The following is a 25,326-nucleotide window of genomic DNA, read 5'->3' as shown; positions in this document are numbered from 1 at the left end:
CAGTTCAGACTTTTACCGGAAGGAGAAACCCCAGACAGCCCTGAGTACTTTTTCCATTCCAATAAGATTTTTTAAAGTGTAAGTTTTGAGCAATTTGGGATGTTCTGACATTTTAATTTTTATTCCTCTTGATTATGTCCAGTTGATTTGTACAGCAGGAGGCTTATGTACAACCATGCTAGCACATGCTCAGATTGTCTGTACTGGTTCTTTGCAATGGATTAAAAAAAAAAAAAAACCCACATTGCTGCTTATTAGGATTCTCACACCAATACACTGATTTGTTCCTTATTCCCAGGACGTCATGTGCTGCCATAAATTGTCACTTCAGATTCTAAAATGTCTTTCTTAAACTTTGCAAATCAGGAAGTATTACAGTGAATGTCTCTGTTGTTGGCATCCTTAGAAGCACTCAAAGAGCAGGGCCCTCCAGAAGGATGCTATCCTCCTGTGCAGGGCTACCCAAAGCCCTGCCTTCATCTGGCATTATCTCTTCCTTGCCTGCATGTTGGGCAGCAATGGCGGCCATGATGAAAACTTACACTGAACCACTGGGGCTTCATATATTCTCCAAATAGTCTGTGCTATAGCGATGGACTGTTCCTGTGGCAGTTCATTTTGTGACTATCTCGGGTCAAAAGAAATGGCTTTCCCTTGTCATAATCTAATTTTCTCTTCTCAGGGCTTTTATTTTAAAGCCTTTGAAAGGAGATCATTCCAACTGGAAAATGCATTGTCAAAATAGCTCCGTGTTTAGGACCTGGGTGCTAACATTTCCGTAATTACTTTAAACAAGAGTTCAAATAATGATCCGTATAGTTCTCTCCTCACCCTGTCAACTCATCTCATTGTCATAGGTTATCAGATACAATTACATTGTGGTTGGATTTTGTTCACCCAAAATATTAATTTCCCATAAAACTCAAACTACATTGGTGTTTGTCCCCAAACACTCGAATAATAAAGGTTTCACTGCCCTTTTCCACGGGATCTATTCTTTATGTTATAGTGCACTGCTGGCATATTTCAATTTGATTACAGGTTTCTTAAGGCAAAAAGAAAAAGGAATAGAATCCATCAGCACATTTTACTGCTGGGGACGGTTGAATGGTGTTGGAAATTATTGCATGGATGCACTGCTTTGTTATTTGTTGCTGAATTAAATCTCTGTTGTTTTGTCCATTTGTTGTAATAACGTGTAGTTGTTTTCATGCTGTGCTTCTGTTTCATCAGTTCTTGTGACATCACAACCGTTAATCCTTTTTGTTAAGGCTACTTCGTGGCCGAGTTCAATTTCATATCTCTCAACTAAAGTATCTGAATGGGAGTTGGGGCCAGCACATTGGAACCAAATACAACAGCCACAGCACCCTAGCTTGGGGACAGTATGGGGCTGCTGGAGTTGCCATAATGTTGACTGAATAAGTAAGAAGGAGGTGGGGCTGGGAGAGAGAACCCGAGCTGTTTGTGGGATGGAAGCACGCTTATGGGTGTGTATTATGTTGAGAGATATGTCGGTTCCATTTGTTTTTTGTGTCACTCATTCATTGTGCTTTTTTTTTGTTGTTTCACCCAGCATCACGAACCCACAACCTCACTGTGCTCCCTTCTCATAATTCTACCTTTGTTTATACCAATGACTCTGCCTACTCAAATTTCTCTGCAACTGTAGGTGAGCATGTGTTACTTCTGTGTTAAGTTTGGATCTGCAATGAATTGAAAGGCCAATCCGATCTGGTTCTATATGAATTCACTATATCTTGACTAGCAAATGAGCAAATATCTCCCCAAGAGCCAAAGAGTCAGGGTATTTGATGGTAAGAACTTAAGACTGCGGCTTAATTCTAAAGGAAATATCACAGACTGAAGGATAGTCGGGTAGGGGGTGTCTATGCACTTTCAAGCAACCGGGGTCTTCCAAACCAGCAGCTTACTTTCAGAACAGTACAGACATAAGATGAGATAGTTTCCAAAAAATAAACCTTGTTTGGATTTTTTAATGGATTATATTCTTTTGAGAAGGAAAAACATGCCCTTGAAATGAAAAATTAAAGTCAATTTTAAAATACCTCATCAAAAATTTGATGTCTTGCAAACACTAGAATCAGCATTTCTTCTGTAGCTGGAATTTTTTTTTTTTTAATCATTAGAAGCTGTTTTCTAAAAGACACACCCACAAGAGTCATGGTTAAATGATTATCTTATTTAATAACCTCCAAGGACCACATGTTTCAGATTTTTCTTAGGCAGCACAGAACAGGACAGATAGTAGCAATTGGGCAGCTTTCTGGTCAGTATGGAAAGCTGGCTCAGATAACTTAGGTCTTGCTCCTGACCTTTTAAAAAATATATAACCTGATCGTTCTTTCAACTATGGGATGTTTCACTTCCAAAATTAATTTTGCCAAGCAAATAGTCTGGTTTAGGGGATTATACAGCCTCATTCAATCCTGCAACTTCAAGTTGCCCATTTTAACTATGTAATATATAGATTCCCCACCCCCAGCAATAAACGAGATAGATTAAAAAAAATGAATTTAAAACAATAAGGAAAGATGTTGAAGTCCTTCAGGTTGGTATCTACATGCCAGTGGTTGCTAGAGAATCTGACCTGGGGTAGTGGTCAAGTCAAAGTTCTCCTGGCGCTTCTGTCCATCTTCAGCTGGACCACCAGCTCTAAGGGCAGGACGCAGCTGCCACAGGGCAGGGGCGGCATCTGGGTGGCTTTGGTCCCAGTCAATCATGTGTGACTCATCACCCTTGGCTTTTAGAGTCTTCCCTTATCTATTCTGTAAACCATGTACATCACACTGACACCATCAGAGAGGTCTGCTATCGGAATGGGACAAACAAAATGATGGGGGAGCTGGCGTCCCCGCCAGGACTACTGGCCCTGCAGTCCAGTCACTGGCAGGCTCTGCTGGGTGCCTCGAAGTGTGGCTCTGAGTTTCCCTCCTAGAGCCTGAAAAGGAATGCTCTTAAAATCATGGGTTCCCATGTGTCAGATCACGGGCTTTTAATGAGAGAATTCAGAAAGATAGAGAGTACAGGTGTAGTTTTACATTTGAAATTGAATCTCAGAGTTTCACCTGAAAAGTCTCGTGTGAAGATGACAGTGAGAAGGACTCATGAAGAGGTGGATGGCATCAAAGTTTAGGACAGTAGGAGATTCTAATCATATGCCTCCTAGTAAGTCAACTGTTGACAAATACAGTACTTATAATGTGGTCATATTACAGTGCATATTATAAACTGGTGTGATATTAATTACTAGGATACAATATTAATAAGAGAATATTATTTAATATTGACACTAATACATTACTTATAGTCTAGTTCGCAATTATGAAATGTTAAATACCATTAATATTAAATAATATCTGTAACGTCATTGAATAGAAATATTTAATTATAAATAGAAAGAATACAGCATATTTAGATCAAAGTGGTTTGTAAGCCTGACAGGTGTCCGGACTTTTCATCTCCTGCAATTATTAATCTACAATGTTTGCCATTCTTCTTACTTAGATATTGTAGAAGGAAAGGTCAACAAAGGCATTTACCTCAAGGAGGGAAAAGGAGTCACATTTCTCTATTACAGAAAGAACAAAACTTCCTGCATCAGTAATCCGGCACAGTGTGGCCCTGAGGGTGAGTGATGCGCTCCATTCTTTTCTTCCTTTTTTTCAAGTTCATTTCATTGCCAGGTGGCATCTGTTCCTCTGGGCTGTGGCAGATGTGAAGACAAAGTTCAGCTGCACCATGCGTGCTCATGTCACATACGGACTTGAGGGGAGGAGTGGGGACGGGGATGCAGAGACTGGCCCTGGAGACGGAATTAAAACACCATTTTGCAGAGGCATGAGAGCAAAGTATTTAATCTTGTAAAGCAAAAAGCAACAAACAACAACAACCAAAACCCCCAGGAAACAGACGAAAAAGAACCCTCCATAAAAAGCAGACACGGTGATGTCGCAGTGGAGTTTGGATGGGACCGTGGCGTTTGTGGGCAGGAAATTGATGGTGTGGCTCACGGGACGTTATTTCTGGCTCCAGGATGTTGGCCATGGGTCTGGGCGGGGCATGCCTTTTAAGACTCGTGCCATGGGTTCGCTTCTTTTATATCCATGGAGATTGGAGGGGGCAGTGGTGAGAGCTGTCCCAGCGAAAGGTTGTGGGCCTGTGGTTAAAATAATACCGTGGGTGAAACACATAGGTACAAAAGAGAAGTTAGGAACCTATTCCTTCTTCTTCTTCCCTTTTTTTTTTTTTTTGTCTCTATGAAAAGTAACCGGCTCTCTCGGATCTGAGCTTCAGAAAATGAAGATTTGAGCCACATTTCAAAACGTTCTGGGAAACTGTCCTCTGCCATCCAAATCAGTTTCGAGCCTCCAAATTCCATTAACCTAAGTAACTGAAAATTTTTCTTTCTAGGAAAAAAAAATTTAATGCAAGCGGGTCTGAAAGCCCTAAGTCTTTTGGAGCATCCAGTGGGCTTATCAAAACTGCCCTGTGATGAATTCATTGTTCTCCCACTCCCCAGGCCCTATGGGTTACATTCCAGTAAAAGTAAACAAAGCTTAACAAGGTGATAACGTGTGGGAGGATACATTTTGGACTTTGCAGAACCCAGAGTTTTGAGAAAGGGATTTGAGGTCTAAAACCACAGCCAGGTTTACAAATCCACAGTTCAAGCTGTTCCTGAATTCAAACAGCCCTATAAACACAGCAGAGTTGTTTATTTCTCTAAATTTAAAACAGCCCCGCCTCAGCTACAAGGACTGAGAAACAAGAGGGCAGCCGGTGCCTGCCCCACCCTTTCCCTGCCTAGATCAGGATGACCGAGGAGGAGAAGCAGGATAGGTGTGTGTTTCTGTCCAGTTTGTCTCTGGGTCTGAGAGGCAACAGCTTCTCTTTGGAAGAAAGGTGTCTCTACAGCCCCAGCTACCAACTGGAATTGACTCAGGTGGGAGGGGAAGGTCCCAGGAATTCTAGTAACTGGGCACTGTCACAGATAACCAGCCTTTGAACGATGACTATGATGGGACCAGTGGTGACTATGATAGTGACCAGCTACTGGAAATCAGAACTATCGGAAAATTTTACCTGAATTCTCAGGTCGTAAACTAGAGGCCTCTGAGCTCACCCTGCCCTGTGGCTGTGCCTGGTTTTGTAGGCATGGAGTTAAAGTTTTTTGATTAGCTACCAGAGTTGAAAAATAGGACAATTTCACATAAAAACACAAATTCCCGGTTTCTCTTGAGAAATCTCCCTCCCTATTCCGATTTCGTGGGGCTGAACGGAGGGGCCCTCTTTTGTGTTGGACATTGCCCTTCAGCTCATCACTGACTTCTGACCCTTTGATCATTGGACCTGCTGGACATAGAGCATGTTAATGGTTTGGGCTCCAGGGCCAGGCGGCTTGGGTTTCAGTGGTGTTTAATCCTTTCTGTGGTGACCTTGGGCAACCACTTAACTTCTAGGTCCAAATTCCTTACCTGTAACATGGGTCAATCAAAGCCAGATTGTAGTTTCCTGCTATGGGGTTGTTCTGAAGACTGGCACGTGGCCAGTCCAACACTGAGAAGCCCCTGGGGTCCTGTCCTGTATGGGTGCTTCCCCATGTGCCTCTTGTCCCCAGGATCGTGGTCCTCACTCCATCTGCCTGCTCAGATGTAACCCTCTGACAGGGGCTGACATGGTTGGACCAATCATCATAATCACCCACAATCATGCATCGTTTACTTGGTGCCAGTGTTCTTGGACTGCAAGGAGATCAAACCAGTCCATCCTAGAGGAAATCGGTCCTGAATATTCATTGGAAGGACTGATGCTGAAGCTGAAACTCCAGTACTTTGGCCACCTGATGTGAAGAGCTGACTCACTGGAAAAGACCATGATGCTGGGAAAGATTGAAGGCAGGAGAAGAAGGGGACAACAGAGGACGAGAGGTTGGATGGCATCACTGACTCGATGGACATGAGTTTGAGCAAGCTCCGGGAGTTGGTGATAGACAGGGAAACCTGGCATGCTGCAGTCCATGGGGTCGCAAAGAGTTGGACATGGCTGAACGACTGAACTGAACTAAATTGAGTGTTCTAATCCCATTACATGTATTAACTCATTTCATCCTCAAAAAAAAAAAAAAAAGAGAGACAGACAAGAGCTCACATGGTATAGAGAGCTGTAAACTTTGGCTTCATGTTACCACCCTGTTGATAGCTTCTCGTGTGTCCTGGTTAACTGGAACCTTTGAAGGTATTTTTTGGGTGGCTACTTTTCTAGAGTATGGCCAGATATGCGGTGAAGCCAGGAAACCTCAAGTCAACTTTGACCCCCTGGGACCATGCTAGCAGGGGTCTTTATGTGGCGGATGCTGAGGGAGGTTGGGTATTTCTTGGTCCACATCCTTCAGTTTGGATTTCAGACAGGACCACCAAACATGGGTGTCATCCTAAGGATCACTGTAGGCATTTCTCCATTTTATTAACCATATCCTTTGCTCTGGGGGGTTTCCCTGGGGCCTCAATGAGCTTACATTTCTAGGTTTAAGGAGAACAGGATTTGAAAAGGAAAGTCCATCCAACATTTTTCAAATCAAACTCCACATGGCTTTTGAAGTAGGTGAGATGATTTCAAGTGCACTTTTAGTGATTAAACATTTCTTTTTTTTTTTTTTTTTTGCTTTGCTGGGTCTTTATTGTTGCTTGAAGTCTTTCTCTAGTTGCAGAGAGCAGGGGCTACTCTGTAGTTGCAGAGCTGGGACCATATATATATATACATATATATGTCTGGCTGTGCTGTGTGACTTGTGGGATCTTAGTTCCCTGACCAGAGATTGAACCCAGGCCCTGGCAATGACAGCACAGAGTCCTAACCACTGGACCACCAGGGAATTCCCTCAACACTTAAACAAAGAGAGAAACACTTCCCACACCCAGTCAAGCAGGTCAATTATTTTCATATTTGTGATTTCCCAATTCTCTTGTGGTCTCTGTTCATATTTTTGGCTGATTTTTTTTTTTTTTTAAGAACGTTGTAGCAGACAGGGTTGAGGTTTGAACTTTTTAAAAAAGGATAAAACATCTGAGCAATTTAGCTGTTCCTTCTCCAAGTTCTCAGCTAGAACGTGGGATCTTCCTTCTCTGCCAGCTGCTCACTCTGACATTTTGAACCCATGACCTGCTTATCTTAGGGCTCTTCTCCATCTGCTCCACCAGTTTCTCTGAGCTGACTGTGTGACCTGCCTTTTGGCAAATTGTGCCTCCTGGGAAATTTCCTCATGGGCGTTGGGTGCAAATGGGAGAGAGGCTCTGGAGGATCCTTTGAGAGAGAAAGTCTATTTGAACATTAACCAAAGGAAGCACAGTCTGTGTTCCTTCAATACTGAGGCAATTCTCCTCCAACTCCCACGACCAGCAGAAATCCTCATGAGGGGGGAGTCTTCCTGGAGTGTTCCAGCATCTTGTTTCACTCCCCTGTAAATCTTATTTTAATTTTATTGTTTTATTGGCTTTGCTGGGTCTTTGTTGAGGCATGTGGGCTTTCTTCAGTTGCTTTGCACAGGCTTAGTTACCCCTCAGCATGTGGGATCTTTGTTTCCTGACCAGGGATTGAACGCACATCCCTTGCACTGGAAGGTAGATTCTTAACCAGTTGGAAAGTGGATTGTTAACCACTAGACCACCAGGGAAGTCCTCCCTATAGACCTTGAGGGCTCAGCTCCAGTGTGGCTCTTACAGAGATGAGTCCCACACCAGTTGCGTTCCTCTTTGCTCTCACAGGTTCCTGTATGTCCCCCTCTGTCCCTTGCATCTTTGGTGATGACCTGCTCATTATGTGTCTTCCTTCTTGGACATTTAGCTCTGCAAGGGCAGGGACTCGTCTGTCTTAGTCACTGCTGTATTTTCAGGGATGAATATCAGCATGATAGATGCTTGATCCCCGTCAACTGAACAGATACATCTAGTCTGTCTTTCTGATGCTTAAATGCCTTTGAATCCTTCCCCAGCACATATCTGATGGGCCATTATTTGCATATCACCTGTGATGAGTCCTTCTCCATCCTGAATGGGCCATCCCATTTTTGCACCCCTCTGATACTTCTTTCTGATATTGGACTAAATTTGTTTTGAGTAATTACCTCTAATTCCACTTCAACTCTCAATCACCTTGAATGCCTGCCAGAAAGACCTTCTTCCTGTTTTACTTGTTAATTTTTCCTCCCTCCGGAAATGTACCCTTCTTTTTTCCCTCTTGTGCATTAGAGCTTCCACTGCTTATAAACACCAAGAAACCTGCTACAGCTCCATAGCAGCAGCTGGAAAATCTCAGCATCCATATTCTCTTCTCAGCATCGACAGGACTTTTTAGACTATTTGCATTAGGTTACTAACTTCAACTTTGCATTAAGTCATTAACTTCAATGCCATCAACAAAATGGTAAAATATTCTGAATGGTGTTTCAGGACAAAAATTTCCAGAAGGGCCTGATGGTTGGGCACAGATCCAGCTTCTGTCTTCCTTAGATGATTGGGGGTTTTAGGGATGTTTGAAAGCCTGATGGAGCTTCAGAGAGAAGTATTCATTCACCACGTCCATTTCACAGATGGGGAGACTGAGGTCCAGAGAAGGCACAAGATAGCCTAGAGTCACAGGATGATTTAGTGCTGAGTTTCTTTAAGTATTGTTTCCAGACCATCGGCAGAAGAGTCCATTGCAGAGACTGCTAAAAATGGAATTTCTCAGTCTCCAGCCCAGGACCCACTGAATCCAAATCTGTGGACAGGGCCTGGAGATCTGAATTTTAACCCAGGCCCTCTGGGTGGTTTTCATGGACCAAATCTCAGAACTGCTCAAGGCTGACTCTAGCCCACAAATGTGTTTTGTTTGCTGGCATTATGTCGGTTCTCACAAATTTTCTATTTTAACAAGTTTTCTAAATTGTTTTTTGGCAGAATGTGTGCATGTTAAGTTGTTTTAGTCATGTCCAACTCTTTGCAACTCTATGGACTATAGCTTGCTAGGTTCTTCTGTCCGTGGGATTCTCCAGGCAAGAATACTGCAGTGGGTTGTCACGCCCTCCTTCAGGGAATCTTTCCAACCCAGGGATCGAACCTGCATCTCTTAACATCTCCTGCATTGGCAGGCAAGTTCTTACCACCAGCACCACCTGGGAAGCTTTTGGCAGAATGGGTGGGTTCAAAAAGACTGCCTAACTGTTTGCAGAAACAGAGCCTCTCTCACGGTGCTTTAAATGTTTTTTTTAAATTAATACTCAACTTCCCTGAAAGATAAAATTTCATTAAAAAATCTCTACTTCTGTCTTCTCTTGAAAAATCAGTAAATCCTAGTGTTACCCACCCTCCTGGCATCAGTTGGTTAGAGCTAAGGTGACTGTCCAATGGTCTCCAGGTTTCCTGAGTCCCTTAGACTCTCAGCTCTCTGGTAGTCCCTTGGACTCTCACAGCTTCCCTGGTAGCTCAGCTGGTAAAGAATCTGCCTGCAGTGCAGGAGACCCCGGTTCATGATTTCTGGGTCAGGAAGAGATTCCCTGGAGAAGGTATAGGCTACCCACTCCAGTATTCTTGGGTTTCCCTGGTGGCTCAGCTGGTAAAGAATCCACCTCTAATGCGGGAGACCTGGGTTCAATCCCTGGGTTGGGAAGATCTCCTAGAGAAGGGAATGGCTACCCATTCCAGTATTCTGGCCTGGAGAATTCCATGGACTGTATAGTCCATGGGGTCGCAAAGAGTCAGACACGACTGAGCAACCTTCACTTTCACTTTGGACTCTCAGCGCTCTGCTTGATGAAACTGAAGGGAAGTGGCCACTCACCTGTGGCTTTCTTAAAATAATATTGAGGAGAGAAATGGTGAGAGTGAAACAGAGTCCTACGGCAACAGATATTTCTAGAAGAAATTAGAGAGCCTTCTGGGGAGGCAGGAAGCATAGGCATGAGTAGCAGTTCATATGCAGGGCTTGATCTGACAAAGAGTGTGTCTGCAAGTTGAAAAATACAGCCTGAGCTGCCTACAGGAAATACGCTGGCTCTCTTATGGAGTCAGTGCCCCTGGGAAGACAGGCTTTTGAGTTTATGGCCTCTGTCATGTATATTAAAGTCAGAGAAACACTATTCTTCTGAGTCTCGGTCATCTTTTTCTCTGCATTTCATTGATCACTTCTCCTACCATTGCAAACTCAACTATGACTGAAGATGCAATTCCTCATCTTTCACCCAGGGTCTCTTCTGTTAACCAGGTTCTTCACCACTATGACATTTAGCTTTTTTTCCTCTCCAAATTTTGCTCTTCGTTATATCATTTCTCCCACCCTATTTTGGTTATTGCTTCCTTGTAATCATGGAGCTGAGGGGAAAAAAAAAATCTAAGGATACAGTGTGGAAGCTTTAGCATCTTCACCACTTCTCTGTGTCAAGTGAGAATCAAGATATTTTTGGGAAAGACAATGAATTTTGGGCCATAGAGTTGATACCTTGTAACATTTCTACTTTATGAGTAAGGTCTCTTGCATTCACTTAACCATGTATATATAGCCTCACACTTTGCTCCTCAATTGTTCTGTAATTTTTAGGATGAATAAGAAAGTCTTAGGAGCCATTCCTAAGACTGTGTTTTAGCACCTGGGTCTCTGCACTCTTGAGAACAGGTGAGAATAGATCACTTGAAAGTTTTACTGAGGAAATGTACACAGCCAGACATAATTCTATCCTTACAGCCCTAATGTGGACAAAAAAAAAAAAAATGGCATGTCATCCCCTTAACTCAGCTTATATAATATAGACTATGAAGGCAGCAAGGCAGGATGTATTTATGCCAAGGAAGTCCAAGGGTGGGTTATTTACTTTAATTGGTTGAGGTTGAATGATGCAATTATCTAAATTTCCAGTCAAGCTAGAATGTTTTTAAGACAGTTTTTAAGATTCTCAAATTTTTCTCACTTTTAAATTTCTTTTACGATTTTTTTTTTTTTTTTTTACCGTATACACGTAGCACCTGAACTATAAAACTTGGGCTTCCCTGGTGGCTTAGCTGGTAAAGAATCTGCCTGCCATGTGGGAGACCTGGGTTCGATCCCTGGGTTGGAAGATCCCTTGGAGACCCCCTGGAGAAAGGAACCGCTACCCGCTCTAGTATTCTAGCATGGGTTCATGGAGAATTCCATGGACTATAGTCCATGGTGTCGCAAATAGTCGGACACAACTGAGCGATTTCCCTCACTCACTAGATTCAATTGAAAAGGAAACTTATCATCCCCAAGAACTGAAACCCAATTATCATTTTAAGTGGAAGATTCCTGCATTGTTGAATTCCATGTGGGTACCAATTCCCACCAGAGGCTCTGAATTCGAGATGTGGCATTTCTTTGTTAAAACAGGGATTAGCAATTGTTACTTACATACAAATGGACTTTCTTCTCATCATAATCAGAACTGAAAGATGACTGAGAAGGGATTAGCATCTCATACTGTGATTCCTGTTGTATAAAGGCATGAAAGTGAAAGTGTTGGTTGCTCAATGGTGTCTGATTCTTTGTGACCCCATGGACTGTAGCCCAACAGGCTCTTCTGCCTATGGAATTCTCCAGGCAAGAATACTGGAGTGGATTGCCATGGCCTTCTCCAGAGGATCTTTCCAATCCAGGGATCAAACCCAGGTCTCCTGCATTGCAGGCAGATTCTTTACCATCTGAGCCACCCAGGAAGCCCATATAAAGGCATGATGATATGCTAAAATTCTCTTGGAGAATCTGTCCAAGACCAGAGTGACTGAAACTATCAACTCTTAGAAAGATGTAGGAAGAAATCATCATATTGCCCTGTACTCTGCTGAAATGGGGAGGTACAGATACACTTTAGGGTCTTAAGAAAAGTCAGAGTTAGAAATCTGATTCGATGGCAGAAGCTTGCTGATTGATTGCCACAAAGTGTCTGGTCTTTTCCCAGCTTAGCCAGAAAGCCCAAACCTCCCCATCACTGTCTCCCAGCCTGTGCTCTTTTAGAAGCACTCAGCAGGCGGCCACTCTGTAGAGATGCTCTGTTATCAGAACCCTGTACATTCCTCTCCTCCTGCACAGTGGCCACACCACATGGAAAACCCGCTTAGAATCCTACAGTTGGTAGATTCCCTTGATGTCTTCTATTTTTTCTACAAATAAAGAAACCAAGGCCCCAGTTCTGGAGGCTCTCTTGACCAAAAACTGGGAGAACATCCAACTCCCATGCCTGAGATACGCTGTAATAAAATTGGACTTTGAACCAGCCAGATCAGATTAAAGGCCTTCCCGACCCAGCAAAATCTCTTTTATTTTCTTTTATGAGATCCTTTTTATTTTGAGATAATTGTAGATGAACAGGCAGTTGTAAAAAGTAATACACAGTGATGCCATGTACTCTTTACCCTTTTTGATGAAGTTGAGTGGTTAAGTTGAGGAACTTGAGATGGGGATTGTCCTGATTGTCTGTGTGGGGCAGAGACATCACAGGAGTCCTTATAAAGAGAGAGGGCAGAGGGGCAGAGTCAGAGATGTGGAGATGGTTTAAAGATGGGGGAGGGGCTGTCTTCTTCACCCATTCATCTACGGATGGACTTTTGGGTCGTTTCTATGTCCTGTCTATTCTGAATAGTGCTGCAATGAACACGGGGGTGCATGCATCCTTTTCAGTTATAGACTTGTCCAGATACAGACCCAGGAGTAGAATTGCTGGATCCCATGGCAACTCGATTTTTAGTTTTTTGAGGAACGTCCATACTGTTCTCCACAGTGGCTGTACCAGTTTACATTCCCACAAACAGTGGAGGAGGGTTCCCTTTTCTCACACCCTCTCCAGCATTTGTTATTTGTAGACTTTTCAGTGGTAGCCATTCTGACGGGTGTGAGATGGTGCCTCACTGTAGTTTTGATTTGCATTTCTCTGATAATCAGCAATGTTGAGTATCTTTTCTTATGCCTGTTGGGATGGCCTTGGTTTTCATGCCCTCAACTCCCCACTCCAGAACGTTCTTGAGCCTGCTCTGCAGGCTCTGGGTGGTTCTCATGGAAACTTGCTTGCAGGTGGCTGACAGGTGTGGATGAGCTCATTTCATGCTATCACATTGTAGGTGGACATGTGTCTCACATAGGCTGAGGGCCACCTCTGTCTTGAACCAAGTCCTCTTGGAAACAGAAAAGAATAGAGCATCTCCTTACTCCCTCTTCCCTGGTGGCTCAGATGGTAAAGAATCTGCCTGCAATGTGGGAGACCCAGGTTCAATCCCTGGGTCAGGAAGATCCCCTGGAGAAGGGCATGGCTACCCACTCCAGTATTCCTGCCTGGAGAATCCCCATGGACAGAGGAGCCTGGTGGGCTACAGTCCATGTGGTTGCAAAGAGTTGGACCTGAGTAACTAACACTCACTTTGCTCCCTCTGCTCACCCTGCAGCAGCTTCCCCAGCACCCTCCCCCTGAATCTGTCACCCAAAGTGATGGTCAGGAAGGAGTGAGGAAGCCATGTGCACATCCTTGTGGTGGCCTTTGGTGGCCTTCAGGGTCAGGAAGGGGACTCATCCTCTATGCACAGTCATAGTCAGCTGAAAGTTTGTAAGCAATGGGAATTCAACTCAGCTAGGCTCGGGGGATTTATTGAGAGGCTCCAAGTAAGACTGTGTTCTGGTTATCGACTGCTGCATAACAAGCACTCCCAAACTTAACAAGTGAAATGCAATTTAGCATCACCTCTCACAGTTCTGGGGCTTGGCAGGGTTCTCTCCAGGACTGGGTCCTCGGAAGGTGCCCCTGAGCTGGTTTCTCAAGACCACTTTCTTCACTCTCATCTGGCACCTCTGGCTCCTCTATGTGGTTTCTTTCTATACCAGCAGAGCCTGGACTTGTTCTGTGCTCCAAGAAGCTGAAACCTGAAGCTTCCGGACAATTAATGGCTGTCTCTGGAACCTGGCCAGGGCCACTTCTGACGTTTCTTCTTGGTCAGATCAGCCAGAGGGCAGGTGGAGAAACTGGCCTAAGTCTTGGAGGAGAATGGGAAGGTCACATGGCATGAAAGCAGATGGGCTGGGAGATGCCGTGGCTTCTTCAGGAGATTCAGTCTACCACGACGATCTGGGTCCAGGTGCTTAGATGACATCACTGGAAGCTCGTGTCTCCATCACTTTGGCTGTGTTCTCAGGAGGGCTTTCCAGGTGTGATAGCAATGTCGACTCACAGCCTCCAGGAGTCCCTTTTATCAGCTGATGCATGGCCATCCCTGAACCAGTCACTGTGATTCAGACTGCTCCAGCCCTTGTGAGCCTGGGGCTGTGTAATCAGTCCGCTGTGTAATTAGTCCCACTTGACCTAGAGGACACAGAGATTGGTGGAGGGGGGGGTGGTGATTCTCCCCAAGAATGCTGTGCTGGGTGAGGAAGGATGGATATCCAGGCTGCTACATCACCTGTGGGTCTCCTTGCCCTCCCCGCTGGCCACTGCTCTGGTCTGCCTTGAGTTATGAACACGCAGGACATGGTGCGGGTCTGGTCCTCTACCTGGAGAGATTCCCTGCCCATTCCTACCTGCTGCTTCTGCCCCACTCACCACAGACACAGAGATGATAGTGCACAGCAAGACTTCCGCATCTGTAGGCATTTTTCTCCTCCATGGAATTCTTGAGAAACTTTGTTGTCTAATTCAGTAAGTGAGCTCTCTCCCAAAGAACGTCATCTGCATGAGAGGATAGAGAGATGACAGTCGCAGATTCCAGAGCCAGACTGCCTGGTTCCAGTGCTGACTCCATCACTAGCTATGTGGCTTTAGACAAGTTACTTTACCTCTCTGGGCTTCAGTTTTCTCACTTGTCAAATGGGGACCATACTAATCCCTACTTCACAGGGTTGTTGGGAGGATTAAAAGAGTTAACTCATGTAAAATTCTTGGGACATTTTATCTTGAACGAAGTAAGTTCTTAAACAGTAGAACTTATTTTTCTTTTTAAAGTGTTCTTTATATAGCAAGGACATTTATTTCTTGCTTGTTAAATGTTTTACAAATATTTTCTTCCTGGGTTGTCATTTGTCTTTTGACTTTGTCATGGCTTTAAGTTTTTTGGCTTGCAGAATTTTATAATATTTATGCACTCAAATGTATCCATCTTTTCTTGGGACAGCTGGAATTTTTTTGTTTGTTTGTTCTATCAAGAGAGAACTGTCCTCTCTTTACTTTTGGGTTGGATGAGGATTTAATGCTCGTAAGAAGAAGAAAAGTGTTGAATCAATTTGTCAATACTGCACTTCTTTTTCCTTTAGCCTTTTCTTCTTTGTATTGACAATTTCAAGCGCAAGAAGCAAAGTTCCTGAAAATACTAATATTAGAGGACTCATTGCGAATCTTTGAAGACTCAATGAAGACGTAAATTGATGTTTAAATACAAGCTGTTCCTCAGACAGAAATGATTATTTTGTCGGCCGAATGAACCAAAATGAAAAGCTTGGCTTGTAGAAACCATCATCTGCTTCGATCTTCCCTTACCTAAGGCGAAATTGAATGTTTTATGTTTAATTTTTCTTCCTGGAGAGAAAGACATTCCACCAAGCCAGGATTGAGCGAAAGGAATTTTTCAATGCAGCAAAGTGTTTGGGAAAAAATGGACTTTTGTGAATCCCACTGGGACATTGTTTCATAACAGAAGTTTCACAATGTGCTGTGTTCGTGTCTCTGTGAAATTGGTTGTTTCTGAGTGGACAGGCAAAGCAAGAAGACTTGGGGTTTCGTTTTCGGGCTCTGTGCCCCTGCGGTGGATGGCAGACAGAAGACCTGGGGGACCCCGGGCCTGGGACTCCCCTCCACCTGGTGCCTTTGCAAAAGCAAAGAAGAACAGTGTCTGGGACAGCCCAGATGCTCTCCGGACAACCTACCAAAGTCCTGTCATTTAGTTGCAGTGACCCGTGTCCCAGGGCACTTTTGAGGACTTTTTTCTTTCCTCAATAGTCCTAAGAACATACTCCTGGAGACTTGAAACTCTGCTCTGCAGTCTCTCTGAGCCTCATCTATTATTTCACGTTTCATCTTTTTTTTTTAAAATTATGATATTGTTTTATGAATTTTTTAGAGACACGTGGTATTATGCTGTACATATTACTTTATTAGCTTTTAAAACGTATTTGTTTATTTTTGGCTGTGCTGGGTCTTTGTTGCTGCACATGGGCTTTCTCTAGTTGCGGCAAAGTGGGGCTGCTCTCTAGTTGCGATGTGTGGGCTTCTCATTGAGGTGGCTTCTCTTATTGAGGAGCTCACGTTCTAGGGTGCACGGGCTTTAGTACTTGTGGTGTGAGCTTAGTTGGTCTGTGGTATGTGGTATCTTCCTGGACCAGGGATTGAACCTGTGTCCCCTGCATAGGCAGGTGGATTCTTAACCACTGAACCACCAGGGAGTTCCAATCTTGGGCCTGTTTTGATCAGCCCTGAGTAACTCCTCTCTCAGCATCCCTGAAGCCTGGACTAGGTTGAGGGGGCCAAGGCTGCCTGATTTATTTCCAGCTATTACAAGCTGTGCCCAGCAGGTTGCATGCATTCTGTCTCTCTCACACTCACACAGTTTACTCTTGTGCAAAGAAAGGGTAAATGTTACTGGAGTTGGAGAAGCAGAGTGGGGGTGATCGGGCTCCAAAGGGCAATGACAGGAGCCTGTAGCTCGTCTGGCCTTTGTCAGCCCTCCCTGGGGAGCTTGCCCCCCTCCCCTTCTCCTCCCTCCTCCCTTGTCTGCAAGGTAATCCTGGGTCAGGTCTTCACCATTAGGAGCTGGACTTAGCTATCTTGGCTGCCAGGGCCTCCATGGGCCCTGCTTTGTTGGAAATGAACAATTATAGGTTTCATAACCTTTCAAAGTGGGCTTCCTCTTTGACTAAAAATGCTCTACTGGGAATCTATTGTAAAGGCATTTAATCTGAGATGTGCAGAGAGGTTTAGTTTCCAGTTCGGTTTGGGAAATTAAAACTTGAAGAAAACTCATAAAGACTTAGTCATGGGGAGGTTGCTGTTTAAAAAAGAATCTACAGGACTTCCCTGGTGGTACAGTGGATGAGAATCCTCCTGTCAATGCAGGGGACATGGGTTCCATCCCTGTTCTGGGAAGATTCCACATGCCGAGGGGCAACTAAGCCTGTGGGCTGCAACTACTGAAGTCTTCGAGCTTAGAGCTGGTGCTGCTGCTGCTAAGTCACTTCAGTCGTGTCCGACTCTGTGCGACCCCAGAGACGGCAGCCCACCAAGCTCCCCTGTCCCTGGGATTCTCCAGGCAAGAACACTGGAGTGGGTTGCCATTTCCTTCTCCAACGCATGAAAGTGAAAAGTGAAAGTGAAGTCGCTCAGTCGTGTCCGACTCTTAGTGACCCCATGGACTGCAACCCACCAGGCTTCTCCGTCCACGGGATTTCCCAGGCAAGAGTACTGGAGTGGGGTGCCATTGCCTTCTCTGGAGCTTAGAGCTGGTGCTCTGAAATTAGAGAAGCCCCCTAAATGAGAAGCCTGCACACCACAACAAAGAGTAGCTCCCACTTGCCGCAACTAGAGAAAGCCCTCGAACAGCAGTGAAGACCCAGTGCAACTAAAAATAAAATAAACATATAAAAACTTTACAGTTCTTGCTTGCTTATTTGTTGCTTTACTTATTGGGTGCACCAAGCAGTTTGCAGGCTCTTAGTTCCCCAGTCAGCGATTGAACCCGTGCCCTCTGCAGTGAGAGCAGAACCCTAAGCACTAGGTCTCCAGGGAATTCCCTACAGTAACTGTTTAGACTGTCATATTGTACAGTTAAAAACAAAGATGACATCAAGGCATATTTATGAACATTGGAAGGAGTCTATGATAACACAAGTATAAAAAAATGTGGCTTATAAACCAGTATGTATGAATTGGTTCTTTTCTTTGTAAAATGCTTATGGAAGAGGTTTTGGAAGGATCTGCCTTAATAGATGACATCTGTGCATCAGATTTTTTGAATCTAATCTGAGTCGGTCTCTAGTTTAGGGACCTTGGGCAAACCAGCCTTAGTTTCTTCATCTGTGTAATGGGGGTGATAACCTCATTTTGTAATATTAAAATTTTAAGAGGTATATGCTGTGTTTAGTCATGTCTGACTCTTCGCAAACCAGTGGGCTGTAGCCCACCAGGCTTCTCCATCCATGGGATTTTCCAGGCAAGAATACTGGAGTGAGTTGCCATTTCCTTCTCCATATTTAAGAGGAGAGCATTTGTTTAAAACCCTTAGAAAAGTGTCTGGTACCCAGTGAGCTCTTAATAAATATTACCTGTTATTATTGTCTGTATTTTCTGCATTGAACATACATTGTCTCTAGAATGAGAAAAAAATTACCTTTTGAATAAAAATCAAAAAGCAGGGAGACCGACCTGCTTCTATGAGGTTAAGGCCCATTCACTTTTCATTAATAATAACCGCACGTCTTTCCTGTCCTCAGGGGTCTCCTTCTCTTTTTTCTGGAAGACACAAGGAGAACAGTCCACATCAATCCCTTCTGCCTATGGAGGACAGGTCATTTCCAACGGGTTCAAAGTCTGCTCCAGGGGCGGCAAGGGCTCAGTGGAGCTATACACGCATAACAAATCCGTGACATGGGAGGCCAGCTTCAGCCCCCCAGGTAAGGGCGCCACTGGCCTGAGAGATGCTCGGGGAGGTCGGGGAGCGGGGAGGCGGGAGGAGTTCCGGTGTCCCGCCCCCTCCACCTCCTGATAGGAAGCGGATGAACCCAATGGATGTAGAGCTTCGGGGCGCTGTCCTTGGGGCACGTGAGCCCCTTCTTCGTCCAAGGGGCTGCTTGGGAAGACTCACTGGAAAGGGTGAGATAGCATCGTTTGCTTAGATGTCTGCCTGGTTAGCTAAGGGCCAGGATTCCGTCTGACTGCAGACAGTGTTACCGCGTCACGTTACTTAGTGCACGGGAGCCTCAGTTTCCGTGCAGTGAAGATATTAACGATACCTCGCTCACAGGCTGGAATATAGCTCTCGGCCCAGTGCTTATTGTTTCTCCTTTTCCTGTCTTCCCCTCTTTTTCCTGCATCTTCCTTTTGCCTTCTCCTCCTCCTCTTCTATTCCTTTCCTTTCCTCCATCTCTAGCCCTCCTCCTTTTTAGTGGTGCAAACTTGCAAATGTTTCGACTTTGATGTGAAAAAGCCTTTGGAAAAGAGGGGCTGATGATTGAGGGAAAGAAAGGATGCTGGAGGAGAGGCAAGGGCACCAGGCAGCGAGGGGCCCCGGGATTCAGGAAGGATGCTCCAGGACCTGGGAAGCGGAGGTGGAGGGGCGGGGAGCTGGGTGTGTGCAGATGTGCCTGAGATCCTAGGTGGGTGTTGGGAGGCCACATGGTTCTGTTCCACAGATTCCTGTTTTCTCGGGGGCACAGTGCGATCCTAGCTGACCAGGCAGGAGGGCAAAGGTGTGGGGCAGGCACCTGGGGGAGGCTGGAGGTCTGTGAACTAAGATGGAGAGAGGTGACCAGGGACTCAGAGCATCTTAAGGTAGCATGGAGGGGGCATCCAGTCCAGACTAGAGACTAGGAAGGGAATCTCACAGGTGGAAGGCAAACTGAGAGTCTAGAATGGTCTCCTCCAGGAGGAAGTGACGACATCCCTGACCTAGTTAAGGAAAACTCATTTTCTGGACCACTTCAAGGAAAGCTGCGTGTCTCCATTTTTTTTTTTTTTTTTTTAAAACATGGAGCCAAGCAGCCTGGGTCAGGTCTCACTCTGTACCCTCTCTGCCAGCTGTGTGGACCCAAGTGCCTTACTCACCCACCCTGTATCTCAGCATCCTCATCTGTATCGTCAGCACAGTGACAGTATTAGGTCAAAGGGCGACTGTGAGAGTGAAGTGAGTTAACACGAAAGGAACCTAGAAGAGAGCGGTGCCCAGGGAATACCGAATGCATCTGCCTGATTCTGCTGGTACTATAAGCTGGGGTCAGGCTTGTACCTCTGGAAAAGGGGCAAATTCAGTTCGTGCAGACTTCGAGAGAACTTTGCATGTCTGCCCTCTCTGATCCTCAGGGCCAGAAATCGTCTCTGCCTCGCCTCTCCTTACTGACGTGCATGTCCTGCACCTTGTTCACAGCTCTTATCATGTTCTAACTGCTATCAGTCTCTTATGTAACAGTCTGATCTCCTTGCCCCTTTGGGGCTGACACAGTATCAGGTACCGAGAAGTTTTCTTGGTATGTTTTAAGGTCAAATCTATTGAACCCTGATTGTTCATCTACCCAGAGAAATGGGGAGAATTGTAAATATTTCTGCCTGATATTGTGCTCTTATTTGTTCCTTGAAGGTATTTTCACATTCAAGGACAATGATACTTTTCTAAAAATTATGAAATGAAGAGAAACATTTTTATTTTTATTATTTAAAAAAATTTATGTATTTATTTACTTTTGTCTGTGTTGGGTCTTCGGAGAAGGCAATGGCAACCCACTCCAGTACTCTCGCCTGGCAAATCCCATGGACTGAGGAGCCTGGTAGGCTGCAGTTCATGGGGTCGCTAGGAGTCGGACACGACTGAGCGACTTCACTTTCACTTTTCACTTTCAAGCATTGGAGAAGGAAATGGCAACCCACTCCAGTGTTCTTGCCTGGAGAATCCCAGGGACGGGGGAGCCTGGTGGGCTGCCGTCTCTGGGGTCGCACAGAGTTGGACACGATTGAAGCGACTTAGCAGCAGCAGCAGCAGTGCTGGGTCTTTGTTGCTGTGTGTGGGCTTTTCTCTAGTTGCGGTGAGCAGGGATGTTGCTAGCCAAAATCCTGGACTTCTCTACCCACCAAAGCTGAATAAAAAAACAATATGAAAGCAGAGCTTGAAAGAAATAGAAAGTAACACAGTAGGCTTATACCTTAAGAATTGTGCGCCCCCCCCTCCATGAGGAGTCTAGGGCTTTATATAAGGCAAGGGCTCACAGTCAGGAGTCAGTGATGAGGAACAAAGGTGAGAGGATCTTGACTTCTTCCTCTTGCATTGTTTCAAAGACTGTCATAAACTGGCTTCAGTAACCCAGTCATTGAGTCTGGCAGTTGGGTGGCTCTGTGGCCTTCTTTATGATATGTAACTACAAGGGGAAGGGTGTTGTAAGGATAAACACCAGATAAGGGATGTATTTAGCATAGAGTCAAAGGAAAAAATGTGAATTGTAGCTTCTGCAGAGTTAGGAGGCAGAAGAGTGAACTTAGATACAGACATGCAGAGTTAAGAGCAACTGAAGTAAAAAAAAAACTAGGAATATTCAGGCCTGCTCACTGTTCCCTTTATCTTCTTTGTTCTCAGGAAAGGGAAAGATAAAAACTCATTCTCTTTTTTCCTTTTCACTGCAACAGGGGCTACTCTCTAGTTACAGTGTGTGAGCTTCTCATTGCGATGGCTTCTCTTGTTGGAGAGCACAGTCTCTAGGGCTCGTGGACTTCAATAGTTGCAGCATGTGGGTTCAGTAGTTTTGACCCAAGAGCTCTAGAACGCAGGCTCAATAGTCGTGGAGCATGGGCTCAGCTGCCCTATGCCATGTAGTGTCTTCCCAGACCAGAGATGGAACCCATGTCCCCTGCATTGGCAGGTAGGTTCTTTAACCACTGGACCACCAGGGAAGTCCTGACAGTGATACTTTGGACCTATCTGGGATCCATGCTCTCCTGAGACTGAAGGTTAGAAAGTTGCCCAATCCTGAGCGAGAAGCCTGGGGTAACTGCTTATACATCCTATAAAGGGCCTATTTCAGCAGCAGGTCACTGGCTGCATCTGAACACTCACTACACAATGAAGTGAGGCTCTCTGTGGGGCCAACTGGTGTCAAAGTCTGGAGAAATTTCTTCTTGTGGGTCATTGTGGTTCTCATGCCAGAGCCATGAGTCACCACCAAGGCTCCTGATGAAGGGTCTAGAGGAGCCAGGAGTGGTCTGTCCTCCCCCAGGCTGCCATCACATGCTCAAGGTCAGGGCGGAGTTGGGTACCGGTGGCCTGAGGGCTGAATCAGGCTCTCAGGTATGTCTCACTGACCTGCCTGGGGGTGGCCTAGGCTGGATTAAAAAATATTTTTGAACAAGTTAATTTTTTAAAATAAGCTCTCCTTTTTAAAAGTTTGCTTCCCTGGTGGCTCAGACGTTAAAGCGTCTGCCTGGAATGTGGGAGACCCAGGTTCAATCCCTGGGTCGGGAAGATCCCCTGGAGAAGGAAATGGCAACCCACTCCAGTATTCTTGCCTGGAGAATCCCATGGAGGGAGGAGCCTGGTAGGCTATACAGTCCATGGGGTCGAAAAGAGTCAGACAGGACTGGGGGAGTTCACTTCACTTTCACTTTCACTTTTTAAAAGTTTTTTAATTATTATTTTTTTGACATGTACACACTGGACTGACCATTAGTTGTTATTTTCATTTAACTTAAAATGGCAAAGGATATCTTTGAACAGGCTTCTGGGCTTTGGGGAGTGAGAGTAACTTCTTTCCTGAGCTCCTAAGACTGAGGGAAGTCAGATGTGTATTATGACCTGTGTGTGTGTGTTAGTTGCTCAGTTGTGTCCGACTCTTTGTGACCCCATGGACTGTAGGCCACCAGCCTTCTCTGTCCATGGAATTCTCCTGGCAAGAATACTGGAGTGGGTTGCTATTCCCTTCTTCAGAGAATCTTCCCAACCCAGGGATCGAATCCAGGTCTCCTGAATTGCAGGCAGCTTCTTTACCATCTGAGCCACCGGGGAAGCCCATATCATGACTTAGGACTCAACCAATGACCTACTATTGTAAGGGAGAGAAATGTGTATAAAACTAGGATAACCACTGAGTGTGGAGCTCGAACCCACATCTTCAGAAGGGTGTGTCTGCTCTTTCCCAGGCCACTACTGGACTCACGTCCTGTTTACATGGAAGTCCGAGGAGGGCCTGAAAGTCTACGTCAACGGGACCCTGAGGACCTCAGACCCAAGTGGAAAAGCGTCTCCTGCCTACGGGGAGTCCAATGACAACCTCGTGCTGGACCTGACCAAGAACTACGAGAACAGAGCTTTTGACGAGTTCATCATCTGGGAACGGGCTCTGACACCGGATGAGATTGCCATGTACTTCACAGCTGCCATTGGTCAGTGAGAGGGGAGGGGCTGCAGGCCGGGTGTGACGTAAACTCTGGGGGGCGGGGACTTTCCTATCTACCGCCCCTTTACCCGCAGCAGGTAGTTCTCTGCTCTCTCCTGCTGGGCTGTTGGTACTGCAGGGTGAATGCGTCCTGATCAGTTTTTTCTAGAACCCCTTCTCCCTAAGATGGAGGAATTCATAATTTACCAGAAACACACTGAAGCGAATATTCTCACGCTGGTCACCAGGGAATTTTTGAAGTTTGTGATAGATGGTTATGGAAAGTTTTGGGAAGCAAGTGTTCCCGGTCCATTTGATGCACAAATATTTGCCACATCCCTTCCGCGTATCAAACTCACCCATGGACCCTCAGAGAGCACCCCTGCCCACCTCCGTTCCTGCTCAGCACAGAGCGGTGGTTCAGATCAGGGACCTGGTGGGCCGGCAGACCTGGTTTCAAAGTCTCACGCAACCACGATGAGCCGTGGGACTTGGTAAGTCACTTTGTTAAAAAAAACTGAGCTAAAATTCATGTAGTGTGAATGTCACCTTTTTACAGTACACGATTCAGTGGTACTTACTATGTCCACATGTTGTGCAACCATCCTCCCCAGAGAAACCCAGCCCCCATGAACTGTCCTCCCCATTTCCTCCTCCCCTGCCCCTGGCAATCACTAACTTACCTTCTCTGTGGATTTACCTATCCTGGATAGTCCGTATAAATGGAGTCATATAATATGTGACCTTTTGTGGCTCAAGTGATGTCACTAGGGAATCTGTTTTGGACTTTGCCTTCTTTTGTTTTCTTGTGGTGCCAGGATGGCTGCCATTCCCTCCAGGAGCACATTCCTCCCCCCCACCCCCCTATCCCCACGAAACCTTAGCAGGAAACAAGGAGCTTCTTTTTTCTGTCATCCACTACAACCCGGCTGGCCATCACTGTTGTTGGCCCACACTGACCACAAACCAATTACTGTGGGTGGGGATGTGGAATATGCTGATTGGCTTAAGCCTGGCTCACAGGCCACCCCACTGAAATGGCAGTGAGGTCAGGGCTCCCCCCACCAGTCCCCCTCCAGAGCACAGTCAGGGCGCTGATCTCGGAGCCACTGTGCAAGCAAAACCAGCCTATATCCACAGCAGCCTCTGATGTCTCCATCTTTCACTGAGAAAACAGAATTCATTCCCTTTCACAGAGGTGACACAAGACAAAATATACCGTCCTTTAGGAGGAAAAAGGATATCAATCGACAGCAGTTTATTGCCTAAGATTCCGAGATTTGTCACCTAGAGACCAAGATAGCATCTGTACTTGTGTTATTGAGAGTCTCAAACGACTCCTGCCTCCCCAGGAGCTTACTGTTTTAGCATCACTGGAAAGAGGCTTTAATGTTCCTGGCCCTTTTAGCTGTCACAGCAAAACCTGTCACCAGGACATCTCTGGCCTCAGGGATGTGGCCTGTCAGTCTCCTCATCCCCACCTCCACCCCACCCCTCCACCCCCCTGCTGCCACAGTGCAGTGTATCAGGAAGTCCCTGCAACTGAATCACGTGTGTGTGTTCACCCTCACTCTTCACATTTGGGGAGGGCTCTGTGCGATTTTGGGAGACTGGAGAAGTGTTCTCTTAATACTTGTGTATCCTGGGGGCTTCAGCCCTACCTTTACTGAACCAGAACTGGACTCCTAATCCCACATCACTTTGGGGATTTGGTTCTGAAGACAGAGGCCATGATGTAAATCCTGTATTGAAAAGTGTCCCTCAAAGACCCCTAAAGACCTGGTGTGGGGCTCCTGGACCATTACTTAGTCCAGCTCAGCTGGGTTCAGGGCAGCTGTGCTCAGACAACTGAGGCTGAAATCCAGCTGCTGTGGTGCTGTGCCCACAGGACAGGGTAGAACCTGTACATAAAGATCTGTCTGTACATGAAGCTGTGAGCTAGGCTACAGGTGCCCAAAGGGAGAGCATTTCCCTGGGTGACCTGTCTGGAGGGGGCCCTTCTCCTAATCCCTTAGCTGGTGACAAACAGGCAGAAAACATTAAATCATGGCGCATGTTTTGTCTTGTTTCTTTTTGCCTGTGCTGGGTCTTCGTTGCTGTGCACGAATTCTCTCTGGTCGTGGTGAGTGGAGGCTACTCTTCCTTGCGGCGTTCAGGCTTCTCATTGTGCTGGTTTCTCTTGTTGCAGAGCAGGGGCTCTAGGCGAGAGGGCTTCAGGAGTTGCAG

The 25,326-nt window shown here is 45.6% G+C and overlaps 1 protein-coding gene across 2 annotated transcripts in view; it reads left to right on the top strand.

Moving 5' to 3' along the window:
* Positions 1-25,326, top strand: part of ADGRD1 (adhesion G protein-coupled receptor D1) — a 176,890-nt gene that overhangs the window by 10,216 nt on the left and 141,348 nt on the right. The window contains exons 4-7 of one of the 2 annotated variants that reach the window (XM_061384498.1): positions 1,577-1,672; positions 3,529-3,651; positions 18,463-18,642; positions 22,865-23,107. In XM_061384498.1, the coding sequence (XP_061240482.1) occupies positions 1,577-1,672; positions 3,529-3,651; positions 18,463-18,642; positions 22,865-23,107 (642 nt within the window). The remainder of the gene's footprint in view (positions 1-1,576; positions 1,673-3,528; positions 3,652-18,462; positions 18,643-22,864; positions 23,108-25,326) is intronic. The other variant, XM_061384499.1, reaches the window with a different exon arrangement.

Source organism: Bos javanicus, chromosome 17 (genome assembly GCF_032452875.1).
Source record: "Bos javanicus breed banteng chromosome 17, ARS-OSU_banteng_1.0, whole genome shotgun sequence".
Taxonomy (NCBI): domain Eukaryota; kingdom Metazoa; phylum Chordata; class Mammalia; order Artiodactyla; family Bovidae; genus Bos; species Bos javanicus.
This window is presented reverse-complemented; position numbering and strand designations above follow the sequence as displayed.